The 12,609-nt window shown below is 59.1% G+C and overlaps 1 protein-coding gene across 1 annotated transcript in view; it reads left to right on the top strand.

Moving 5' to 3' along the window:
- The window catches only part of ARMH3 (armadillo like helical domain containing 3), a gene marked incomplete in the record, with an annotated part of 160,145 nt that extends 149,116 nt beyond the window's left edge, over positions 1-11,029 (top strand). Inside the window, 2 exon segments of the mRNA XM_034775830.1 lie at positions 2,371-2,487; positions 7,337-11,029. Of these exon segments, the coding sequence (XP_034631721.1) occupies positions 2,371-2,487; positions 7,337-7,429 (210 nt within the window).
- Between the last annotated feature and the right edge of the window lie 1,580 nt (positions 11,030-12,609).

Below are 12,609 nucleotides of genomic sequence, written 5' to 3'. Positions count from 1 at the left end.
CTCCAGTCAAAGCTAGACAGCCATTGTGTGTGCACAATGCACGTGCGAAACACGCCTGTCCCCGCTGCGTCTGCATGCACGTGCTCACCCCCAGCCTGGGCACAAGCGCACAAAGCAAAATCAAAGAGGAGCCCAAGGAAACCAGTGGAAACTTAGTGCACATGTGAAATGCCCAGCCCTCGAGTGTGCGTCTCCAGCAGTCCCACTCTGCCTGTTGGGTGGAGTTTGGCTTCTGTCCGTTGTCAGTCTTGGGTGGCTTGAGCTCCTCAGCTTGGCTAGAGGACAGCTCGTGGATTCAGGGACAACTCTCTTTTGTTGCTTGGAGAAAGGTGTGTTGTGCTGTTACCGGTGCCTAGTACACTCCCAAGGTCAAGTATTCCTCCTCCGAGGCCTGCTCCCCTCACCGGAACTCTTGGCTCAGAAATGCTCGTTGTTGTGTCCACAGCGTCTGCACATGTGCACGGAAGGGTCTGATTCATTGGTTGAGAGTTGTTCTGACTGGGGGATTCTTTCCCTCTGCCAGGAAACCTGACACAGGGTTAAGAGACGAGGCCATTTGAATTGGCCGAGCGGCGAGCGGACACTGACAAACTGTTCTGAAGTGGCCTTGCAGAACACCATCGTTTATCCTTCCCCTTTCCTCCGTCCGTCTGTGACTCAGTCTTAGGCCCCAGGCATGGCCGCTAACCCGTGAGCTGTATCCTAGCCAGCTTTCCGGCTAGGCGCTCACTGACGTCTACGGCTCATTGAATGAGTAAGGACTTGAGGGTTTGGTCCAGTGCCACTAGGAAGTGTACGGTCCGAATGCCCTTATCGGAGTATCTTAGCGCCATGTATAAAGTCTAGGGGGAAACAAGCAGGGGATAAATGCACTAAAGAACCCTAAGTAAGCAAAAACTGAAGGGCACAGTGGCCATTCAGACGGCCGGGGGAAAGGCTGCTAGCTGGGTAAAGGGGCTGTCTCGTGTATAGTCCGACAGACAAAGGATTGAGCGACGTGCATCTCGCCTCCCCCGCCGCTGGACATGTAGGTGCAAATCTGCCGTTATCCGCAGACCACGTTTGATCAGATCAGATGCGGATACATGTTTTGTATCCGTGCAAGGCTCTACTTGTAGGTTTGATCCCTTCTCCCAACCTTTCCTGGCCCTTCTCTTCATAGGCCGGCAGCTCTTCGGGGCAAGATGTCTGTATCGCTCCCAGCACAACAGGCTCCCAATCCTGGCACACACAGTGTCAGTAATGAAGCTCTGACCCCACTCAGCAGCGAGATCAGACAAGCCAGCAGCCTACAAAGGCCTCGGACGTTTTTCAGAGAGAATTGTTTTGTGAACGTTTTGCCCAGTAGCACAAAGGCCGTGTCCCTTGCTAGGCGATTATCGGTGCGGTGGGAACGATCACTATTTAACTACCTCCTGAGGGGGATTCCTAGCGTCCGCGCTGCGCTTTGCAGAGAGAGCAGTGAGTGAGGAAGTGAGGGGGGCTACTCCCTGGCTAGAGAAATGAATCGTGCAGATGTCGAGAGGGCTGTCATGAGCCTGTGGGAGTTTTAGTTGCGTGTCAGAAGGAGAGACGGGAGAGTTGAAATGTAAACTGCTGTAAGCTCCTTGGGGCAGGTAGCATCGTCTTGTTCTGTGTCTGTACAGCTCCTAGCGCGACGGGGGGCCTGGGCCGTGACTGGGGCTCCTGGGTGTTATGGGAATGCAAATAGCTAACGATGGGGTGGCCAAGCGGCGGCAAAGGGGCCGTGATAAAAGGTAGCTCTCGCGTGTAAAGGCCAGCACGTTAACCCCCACAACGGCCTGGCTCTTATCCCAGCGCCTACCAGACGTGTGTCTCCAGCACACAAGAGCCGCGCAATGTGACACGCAGCACGCCTGGAGTGGAAGGCAGGTTGAGCCTGGTTCAAGGACGAGGATAGTGGGGGCTGAGCGTCGGGATGGAGGTGCCTTGGCAGTGCAGGATGTGGGGAGCCCTGAACTGGAATGGCTGGGGGCAGAGCTGAGAGAGGCAAGTTTGCACAGTGCCTGTAGTCTTGTCCGATTTATCCAGGGTGCCCAACCCCTTAAGTTCATGAGCTCGTGGTCATTAGGAAAAGTAGCTACGGTAGCTGACCTGAAGGCTGCAGTATGCAGGGCTGTGTGCGACCCACTAGCGGGAATTCCACTGTCTTGTGTTTTTTCTCAAGTGGGGAAGTCCCCTAACTCTTGGGTCTGCTCCTGAGCCGTAGGGTCAGGGATTTCCCCATGTCTGCCCCCTTGTGTGTGTGGCTAAAGCAGGAGCCAGAACTGCATTCCTCCCAGCCCCTTTGGCTCCAGGCCTGGGTCCCTGGGCACTGACTCCCCATTCTCGTTCTGATGCCATCTGCAGGTCTTGGAGGTTGTCCGCTCTAACTACGACACGCTAACCCTGAAGCTGCAGGACGGGCTGGATCAGTACGAGCGCTACTCGGAACAGCACAAGGAGGCTGCCTTCTTCAAAGAACTGGTGAGCTGCCTTCCTGGGTACAACCCCCCAGCACCTCACTCCCCCAGCCTCCGGCCCCGGCTCAGCGGACAGTCACAGCCGAGCCAGGCCATTCCTCTTCTCTGTGCATGCAAACTGGAGGAGGGTTTGGTTTTAGGCCCTGGGAGGTGGGGCAGCAGCGGGTTAGAATCAGGAGCTTGCAGGTCTCCACAGACCTAAAAGCCCTGGAACACCTAGTGCTGAGTATGGTTTGGCTAAAGCCCCTCGGAACCCCTCCGTGCCGCAGGCCACTCGATCTGTCTCTCCCTCTCTCCTCGGAGAGCCGGGCAGTGTGCAATGGGGAGTTTGCATTAAAGGGAAGCCTGCCAGGGGCAGCAGACAAAGCAACTTAACATACTTTTCCTGGTGTAATAGGGCCACAGAAACATGAGTGAGCAGGATGCACAGCTCTGGCCAGACACCCTTGTCCTCGTCCGCCCTTCGCCCTCTCTTGCAAAGCGGGGACTTGAGCCCAGCAGGAAAGGGGAGAAATGCCCTCCTGGTTTTCCCAGGCAGACGAGCGCTGGGATGGGGGAAGTGTACAGTCACACAAGCAGCACCCAGACGGGATTAGATTTGGAGTAATCCGGTTGGTTGGCCAGGGTCGCCAAGCAGCCAGCTGGTTGGGCCAACTCCCCTGGGGCTGGGTCTCGAGTGGTTCCGCTCCCCTGATTGGATCCCGCAGGAGCCTGCGCCGTAGCTGGCTTGGTTTGATTGTCCCTGTGCGGTGTCTGGGATCCCGCTTTGACTCCCGAGATGGGAAGTTCTCGGACTCCCGTGGGAGCGTGCGCCACCGCTGATCTGCTGGTTCTGTCCTGGCTGATTGATGAGTAACTGCTCCCTGCCCACTTTATCACAAGCCGGGGGGAGGCTACTAACCTTTGCTCTCCTCTCAACGCCTGCCTGTGTGTGTGTGTGTGTGAGAGATGGGTGAACACAGTGCAAAGAGATCCGCGTAACGGCCTCCTGCGTTCTACACTCGGCTCTCAGCACAGCCAGGTGCTGGGACAGCAGCTCGCACCCCACCCGCTGCCCCTCCCCATTCTCCAGCCTTTCTCCGCCTGATTGCGTCCAGCTTGGACCATTTACACGGCCTGATGGAACCTCAGGCGGCGTTCGCAATTGGCCAAGATTTTCTCTTGAACCATCTGGCCTCTAGAATATTTGCAGCCCTTCCCAGTTTTGTCTCCTCGAAGAATCTGATTAGCGTGATCCAGTCCCTCCTCCAGCTCCCTTATGAAAATTCCCAGAACAGGTACCTCTGGGGGCTTCCTTCTGCCAGACAGAAGAGCACTGATAATTACCCACTTGTGTATCTGCTTAATCCCCATTTCTCTTCTTCCCTGAGACTAGCACGTGGTGCCACCTTAAACCTTCCTGACTAGCAGCCCTAGAACATCTGCTGTATTTCCACTAAGCTTGTTCTCCCACCACTGAGGGAAACAGAGTTGATTAGGTTGATTTGTCTTTGACAAACCCATTTAGCCGTCTTGTCATCACTACGGATTATTTTTCCTCTCGGTGTATAGAATCTGATGGCTTTACTAATTGTTCTAACAATGTACCACGAGCTCAAGTTAAACGTACCCGTGTGCCGTTCCTGGCTCTCCCGTTCTGCCCCAGAAAAAACGGCGCTCTCCCAAGCCCCTGGATCTTCACTAGGCCCTTTGGGACAGCGCCTGTGCTGGGAAATACATGGCCCGTAACTCCACTGGTGCAAGCTGCCGCCGAGCTGAGCCTTGGGGGTTTTACCAGCACGCCAAGATGAGACAGACACATCCTGCCCGTGCTGCACTCTCTGGGGGAGCTGGCCTGGAGGCAGCACCACTCAGCTCTCGTGGTTCCCGTACTGCTGAGCTGAGTCTGTCTATTCGTGACGTGACCTGTCCCTCGCCCTGTGCCCCTGCCTTAAGCATCCTGCTGCAAGAACCTTTTTCAGCAGGGAGTGACGCACAAGAGCCACTTCTCTCTTCAGCCTTCTGGCCGTGTCCCCTTTGCTCCTCCCTGCGAAGCAGTGAGCACAACTCCGCGTAGTCCTTCTGTGCTTAAAAACCCATGTTCCCTCTCCAGCTCGGCCTTTCCCTCTCCCCTACCCTCTCTCACTAATGGCCGGGAAAAGCGCCTGGCTTCTACCATCCCCTTTGCACCGAGTCCTCAGAGGCCCGAGGTGCTGCAGTCACATGTGGGGAAAGGTGACAAACAGAGCGGTGGGGTGGGGGGTGCAAATTGGGCTTTCAGTGGATAAAAGGCCCCTGGAAAGTTTGGTTTTGTTTTTTCCTCTGAAATCTCAGGGCCCCCAGCCCCCTCCAGTTTTGTTAGGGGTCTCAGTGGGTGTGTTGAGGCTTTAACAAAGGCTTCCTTTCCCAAAAATGTTAATTGGTGGTTGTCGTTAAATAGCTGTTGACACAAACCAGAGTTTTAGACAGTTTGACTCCGGGCTTGTCGCTGGAGGAAAATTGCATGAATAATTAAAGCAGCATAAGCCCTACTCTTATTCTGGGGTAAAAGCTGCATGTCAATTGGGAACAGGTTTAAATTTAACCCCCAAAAGGCGCTCTTAACCCAAACCAGGAGTGCCACACGGGGTAGACGCAATTTGACAATATTGGTTTGAATTTAAATTAAACCAGTGCAACTTTCCCATGTAGATAAGGCCTGAAACTCCCTCCCCCTCAGTCACTCCGTGTTCACCCTCTGGGCTCCGCCGACACCATCCTTGCGTTAGTTCTCCTGGGACCTGAGCTCTCCGTGTGAATGCAGTCCAGTAACAGGAGGCCCCTCTCTCCACCAAGGAACAAGACGGCCTGAGCTCAGTTTCCTCCCGCTTTCCAGCCCGCCTAATGAGGCTTCATCTGAGCTCGTTACCAGCGCAAATTTCGTCCCATTTCTAAACCCCCCCCAAGCCTCCTGGCAGGCTCTGGATTGGTCGGGTGGGTCCAAGCGTCAGGGGCTGCTGAGCCGCACCCCACGGACAGGCCGCCCCCAAGGTCACTCAGAGACTCAGTCCCCTGGTGGCGCGCTGCCCCCAGCCCAGAAGCCTGGACTCCCTGAGCTGAGCCCTTGTCCCCAGCACCAGAGAGTGGGGGTCAGTCAGGTAGTCTGAGGTGGCCTGGTAACACCTGGGCAGCTGGCGGCTCTGCCCAGCTGTTTGGCTTGTCGGGAGCTCCATGGGCCAGACCCTGGGAGCTGCAGATGGTGGCTGGGGGGCTCTTCACTGCTGGGTCTCGTCAGTGGGTCCAGGAGAGCTAAACAACGTGATCTAGCCGTGGTTTCTCCTAAGCCCCTGCTGTCACGCAGCTCGTGTCCCTCCCCTCCTGCCCCATGGCTCATGAGGCCTGCTGCTGCAGAGGAATGGGGTGGAGGACATGCCCCCTCCCACTGGCTGTTACTAGCCCCAGGGCCACCCCAGGGGTTCCACAGAGCGAAGGACTCTGAGTTGGGGTGGCAGATTCAGGCCCGCAGTGATGGTGCCAACTCCAGCCGCCTTAGGAGAGCTGGCTTTGCGCGTTCCTGGTTAGACAAGTCTCTGATCCTAGAGGGGGGAGCACGCCCTGCAGGCTCGGGCCGTCTGGTTCCAGCTGCTGATCCAGCCCCCCGGATCCCTGGCTGCAGGACTAGTGTCACTCCAGAGCCAGAGGCAGGTGTAAGTCCATGCTGTGTGGGGCACGCGTTCCCTGCCCCCGGGCATGCGCCACACCTGCAGTGCCTGCTCAGCGCTGTGGCTGTCTGTCCTTGTTCCCAAGGCAGCACAGTAAGTGAGCAGAGTAACTAATGGTGTGAAATAATCAAAGTGGGGAAACTGGGCAGCCGGCACCCGCAGGGGGCAGAGTTAAGGGGGTGTGGGCGCCCCTGCTGTACCCCTCCGCTCTCGGGAAGGGTTGGGTTTCCTGCAAGTGCCACCGCAACTCTGTTTTCTGGGCTCTAACATTTTTGTTGCTGAACTGAGACGTGTTTGAAAGGGAACGTGGCCACCCTGGGTCTGCACCGAGCGTCGCGGGGGGCTGGGTTCCCTCCTTCCTACTCCCCCTTTGCGTTTGATTTACACGTCGTTTGCCCTTTGGAAGTGCCCAGCTTTCCGAACACCCTCCCCACCCCCCCTTACCTTAGCACTGACGGACTAAAGACACAGCAGTGTAAACACACACCCAGCTACTCCGCTTTCCAGGACTCCGCAGCATCCACCTTCTGCTCCGGTTTCACTCGAACCCGCTAGCGCTTTTAACCAGCACTAACCAGGTCAGCTGCAGGCTCGCAGTCTCTGGGAGCCCTGAGCCGGGCGTTCACGTCAGTGTTGCTTTGCAGTGTCCCTGTGATCTGAGACAGTGGTTCGGTTTGCATGAAGCAGGCACGGCGGGGCCTGTGGGGGCAGGGCATGCGTACGTCCATGGTGGCCGTAGATCCGGGTGGCAGGATTCTTCTGCTGACCTGGCGCTGCCTCCCTGGGGAGTGAGGTGAGTGTCAGTACGCCGCTCTGGGCTGTGGTGAAACTGACTTCAGGGTCTAGTGTAGACCAGGTCTGAGTGTATCTGGGGAGAAGATTCTGCTTCAGACGCAGCTGGTGATCAGGCTCTGCCCCAAGCCTGAGGCCTGCGCTCCCCTGTAATTCTCTCCTCCCGGCCGGGCTGCCACTGCAGACGCTCCCCCTGCTTCTGTAAAGAGCGAATCTGCTGGTGCTCCTGGCTCAGCTCTCTCCCAATCAGACCCTGCTGCAGCCACTTCCACAGGTTAGTTGTCCAGGGTGTGGAAAATCGGAGCCCCGTGGGGTCGCTGCTGCCCCGTTCACCGGGAGGCCGGGGGCATCTGGCTGAAATGGCTGTTTTCTCTCCGCCAGGTTCGGTCCATCAGCATCAACGTGCGGCGGAACCTTGCCTTCAACACGCTGAGCCAGGAGGTCCTGCTAAAAGAGTTCTCCACCATCTCTTGAGCCAGAGCCGCTCAGCTGCCGTGCGGGGCTGGCAGGACAACGGCCCGTCTCGGTGCAAACACCACAGAGCTGCGGCCGCCTGCCCCTCGCCCGCGGAAGGGACTGCACTTCCTGGGGGCAGCTTCCCGTGCGGGCATTCCTGCAGGACTGTGCTCACGGAGAGACACTCCCATCCAGACACGCGGGGGGCAGGTTTAGCTGAAGCAGGGACACTGATGCGCCGGAAGAGCAATAGCGTCATGGTGGCAGGGAGACGTTAGATGCCATGGGTGTGGGTAGCTGCTTGGGCTGCAGTTCCGGCTGAGGACTAGCTGAGATTCCCTTGGGGGGGTGGGGGGCACATTAACAAGGCAGAGAGCAGAGCTGGGTTTTTTTCCTCCCCTGAGCAGGGTCACTCCAGATGTGCTGGGAGAGATCACTCAACTTTCTCTGCAGGAAAAATAAATTTCCCCCCACCCCCGCAGGAAGGGGCAGGCTGGCTAAGCATGGGCTACATGCAGGGGGCCGGCACTGAGCAGCCATCGTGTGCTGGGAGCTGCATGGGCGTTTAGCATAGATCCCCCAGAGCCCCTGTCAGCCGTTCTCCCCCGCCCCAACTCACTGCCCAGCAGACTTGGGGTTCAGAAGCCTCATCACACCCAGGCATGGGGGGGTCTCACTTCCAGGGCACTTGGCTGAGTCGCTGTGGTCTGATCCTGCCTCCTCCAGCCTGCCCGGGACGTGTGGCACCAGAAGGTTGTGCGTGTGCTGCAGGCTGGTCCTACCGTCGCCAGCGTCTCCCCGGGCCTGGTCTCAGGAATTTCTCAGCTGGAAAACGTCCCCACGACACTCACTGCTCCGCGAGTTTGGTTGTAGTCGCTTTCACTCTGCTCTGGCCTTAAGGCCGGGCCTGTCAAAGCATTAGATGTTCCTAGGGCTTTGGGGAGCAGACCCAGCTCCCCTTCTCTCTCCCCCTCCCCCTTTATTACCCCCTAGAGGCTCTGCACTGCCACGACTCCCTGTCCCCAGAGGGCTGGGCTAGCCGAGCCTGCGATCCCCACTCTCCACATCCCCCAGTGGCCGAGCGGGCCCAGCTGCACAGTGCCCAGATCTTCAGCGGGGTGGCTGGAGCGGTCAGGGGCTCCTGGGCTGTCAGATACGTGCACCAGCATAACGGGAAGCGTGGGAGGGTGTTAGTTCATAGGCCGGTCCCACCTCCAGCCTCTGCAAAGCGCTTAGGGAGACCGGGGCAGAGACCTCTCCTCGGGGCAGTGTGAAATGCAGCCTTTCGGCTTTACCTGCTCAAGCACCCAGCCTGTTCAGAACGGTCCTTCTGCACCGATTCCCAGGCTGGCCAATGGCTGTGCCAGCCTGCCCTTGAAATCCAACCGGGCCATGCGCCCCGTCAGCTCCACGGCGTGAGAGCGCATTGCAGACATACTCAGCAGATCCCGATTGAAGGGCCAGCGCCGTCATCTGCATCCACCTTTTCTAGAAAACGAGAAAGTGCCTCGGTGCGGGGAGGCTGTGACTCACCCGGCCTCGCTCTGAGCCACGGCTTACACACAAGCGTTTTTCAACAGCTGAAATAACATTCATGAGCCGGCTCCCCACCATGGGCAAGGGAACTGTCCTAGCTAAAACGGATCCTTACCCCCCTGCTGGCGCACCAGGGGCTGCAGAACCAGCTGCCGGCCGGTGGCTCGTGCTGCTCTGAGCGGACGACAGTTCGCCTTGACTCGGAGCTCCCTGGCTTGGCGCAGCTGAAGCCGGGCGTTTCGTATCGTTTTCCTTCCTTTGCGTGTGACAGCGTCAGCGGGACGGCCGGCAAGCAGCAGCCAGAGCTCGGCCTGCCCCAGGCGCAGCCCGGTCAGCCTGGTGTGCCCTGATTCTTCAGCGGCGTGTAAGTGAAAGGAGCTGGAAGGGCCAGCGGCAGGTGCGCTGCCATCTCCTCTGAGCCCCGGGGAGACCCCTGCCTGCTTCAGCTCTGCTGGGCTCACTTGGCTGAAGCCCCCCCACACACACACACAGGGGACTGAGGAGGACTGGAGCACTGGGTCCCTCTTGCTGATTCAGTTTAGGCTGCATCTAGAAAGGTGGCTGGGCTGGGAGCAGGGCTGACACTTCCAGAGACCAAGGCAACTGACACGGTGTCTCAGCTTGTCCATCGACCGCCACGAGATCCCTTCTCTGGCTGACGGGCCGGCAGCAGGGCCTGCTCTGGGATCAGGGCCAGGGACAGCCGCTGAGCCAGCCTGCAGGTGCCACGTGTCCTGTGGAGCGTCGCTGAGCCCAGCACCGTCAGTGTGGGTCTCGGCGTAGCACAGAGAGCTAAATAAACGGGAATGTTCGCTTCCACGTGCAGTGGCTGTGTGTGTGCCTTGGGGAGCGGGGGTTTGACTGGGGCCTGTTCTGGAGCGCTGGCCTGCCCTCGAACCAGCCAGGAATAGTGGTGGGGCAGAGTGAAGGGGTTTTGCTGGCTCTGCTTCTGGCCTCCCTGCGTGTGCAGCACCCTGCTCCTAGCATGCACAAGAGACTGCTCCTGCAGCCTCTCGTTCCCCGAGGGGCTGTCGTCACACAGTGCCAGCTCTCAAGCCCCTTCCCAGCCACACACAAAACTCTCCCCCTAGGCGAGCCCAGCTGCTGTATTCCCTGGGGCTGGTAACCCGCCTGCTTTGCAGTGCAGACACAGGCTAAATCACTTGCATGCTGCTAGTCCTCCAAGGCCTTCCCACAATCCCCTCCCCCAATGCCCAGGACCGACAAGTGCTCCCACAATTCACTGGGGAAGAATCAGAGAGCGGCTCAGCTCACTGCAGCACCAAGACCCTGGGCTGTGCCCCCAGGAGTGCCAGCGACGTGCCCGGGAGCGCGGCTCCGCTGAGGACGCAGTCACTCGGGCAGGGCTGGCCGTGGGCTGCTCGCACCCCGGGAGGCTAACCCGGGGCTTAGACCTAATCACTGGACAACATCCCCGAGTGTGGTGTCCTGGAGCCAGGATCCCAGCTGTGCCCAGCCCTAGGCATTACCGGGACTCCCGGCTCTCACAACTGGCCCATTCCCTGCACTCCGCAGCGGGAGGTGCCCCCGCTTTGGTCCCTGGTGCCCTCCCATTGGGTTCTTCCTGCCCTAACCCGCGCTCGGGGCTCCAGCCGCCCGGGCCCTGGACCCACACACGATGGAGGTGGGCTGGTACCGCCTGAGTGCCACTGACGAAGCTGGGCCCCCACTGCTGTGAGTGATTGATGCAGAGAAATCCTGCCCCGGTGCATAATGGAACAGTCTCCGCGGCTTGGGCCCAGCCTGTCTGCTCATCTCCCGCCTGCCTGAAGGGAGGAGCCATTTAACGCTAATGTTCAGCATTAAAGCCCGGCTCGAGGCTCAGGATTTCCAGGGGGCTGGGCTGAGTGGTTGAGTAAATTTGGTTCTGGCTAATTTATAACCCAATCCTTCCTGGGAAGAGCCGTTCCCCAGCCGCTCAGAGTGTGCAGAGAAATCAGATCCGGCAGGCGATGCAGGGAGACAAATATTTAAAAAAAATAATGACCTGTCCTCTAGGTGAAAAATTGAGTTTGAGCTAAAATGTGGCTGGAGATATTAAAAATTGATTTTTAAGCACGACGGGGTTTTTTTTGTATCAATTTTCCTTCCCTCGTTCTCACAGGTTCCGTTTTTCATACACAACTGAGAGCTTTCGCTCCTCACAAAGGCGGCAGGTCGGTGTGTCTGGTTCTAGCATCGCCCTCCCGCTCTGGTGCCCCGGGTGTTAGCTGCGAGTCACTGTCCCTCTAGGTGGGCGTATTGCTGCAGGCAGCGCCCCCACATCAAACCGCGTTCCCCTGAAGGCAGCCCGGGGTGAGAAGTGGCTCCGGGCCAGTGAGGGACGTATGGGAACAAGTCGTGCTTGGGACTGGCCGCTCTGGGAGAGCGAAGGTCAGACAGGAATTAAGATACACAATTGGAAGTGGTGATAATTAGCTGGATTTAACCCACCCCGGGGGCGTGCTGGGTTCTCCATCACTTGGAGGCTTTATCTCTAACACGGGCTGTAGCCCCACCCCAAGTGCAGGCTGGAGGCAGGGATTGAGGGCTGGGTGCCCCGGGGGTCAGACTGACGGGTCCCTGCTGGCTTGGAGCGCTAGGGTCTGGAGGCAGGGATCGAGGGTTGGGTTCCCCGGGGGTCAGACTGACCGGTTGCTGCTGGCTTGGAGCTCTAGGGGTTGGAGGCAGGGATCGAGGGCTGGGTTCCCCGGGGGTCAGACTGACCGGTCGCTGCTGGCTTGGAGCTCTAGGGGTTGGAGGCAGGGATCGAGGGCTGGGTTCCCCGGGGGTCAGACTGACCGGTCGCTGCTGGCTTGGAGCTCTAGGGGCTGGAGGCAGGGATCGAGGGCTGGGTTCCCCGGGGGTCAGACTGACCGGTCGCTGCTGGCTTGGAGCTCTAGGGGCTGGAGGCAGGGATCGAGGGCTGGGTTCCCCAGGGGTCAGACTGACCAGTCGCTGCTGGCTTGGAGCTCTAGGGGCTGGAGGCAGGGATCGAGGGCTGGGTTTCCCGGGGGTCAGACTGACGGGTCCCTGCTGGCTTGGAGCTCTAGGGAGCTCTGCTCAGTGGGGCTGCGGCTGAGGTGGTCTGTGTGCCATGGTCCCCGCAGTTTTGTTAGCAGCCCCCACCCCCCCAAGGCAGAGAGCGCAGCTTCTCCAGGATGCAGAGCTGGAGATGGGCCGAGAGTCCCCTGCGTGTCCCTGGCCAGAGCTCCGCAATGGGGCCGGATTCTGCTGCTGCAACTTGCCAGGCTGCCCTCCCCGTTCCCTGCCTCTGCCATGGTCCCTGCCTGTGTGAGAGAGGGACAGCTGAGCCAGCGGGCCGGGCTCCTGTCCTTGGCAGCCTGCAGGGATAGAAGAGCCTTCTCTGCGACATCCAGGCCAGCTCAGGCTCCCTGCCAGGCTGCCTTTTGTCCCCGATCTCCGCTCCGGTGACTCCATCAGATCCCAGCACGCTCCTCCTCCGCTTCATAGCTCACCTCTTCTGCCCCCGCCGCATGCTCAGCGCTGGGCTCCGGTCTGTAGGGCAGGCGAAGGCACAGCTCGGCGTAGCCCCATGTGGGGAGACAGCTCCCAGCCAAGTCGCACGGGGCCATGGGGCTGCATCGGGCCCCTCTCCTGACACCTGGTGGGCACAGACCTGGGTTCTGGATGGTGGGGCC

The sequence above is a fragment of the Trachemys scripta genome, chromosome 7 (genome assembly GCF_013100865.1).
Source record: "Trachemys scripta elegans isolate TJP31775 chromosome 7, CAS_Tse_1.0, whole genome shotgun sequence".
Classification (NCBI taxonomy): domain Eukaryota; kingdom Metazoa; phylum Chordata; order Testudines; family Emydidae; genus Trachemys; species Trachemys scripta.
The sequence above is the reverse complement of the archived record's forward strand: the minus strand, read 5'-3'. Positions and strand labels throughout refer to the sequence as shown.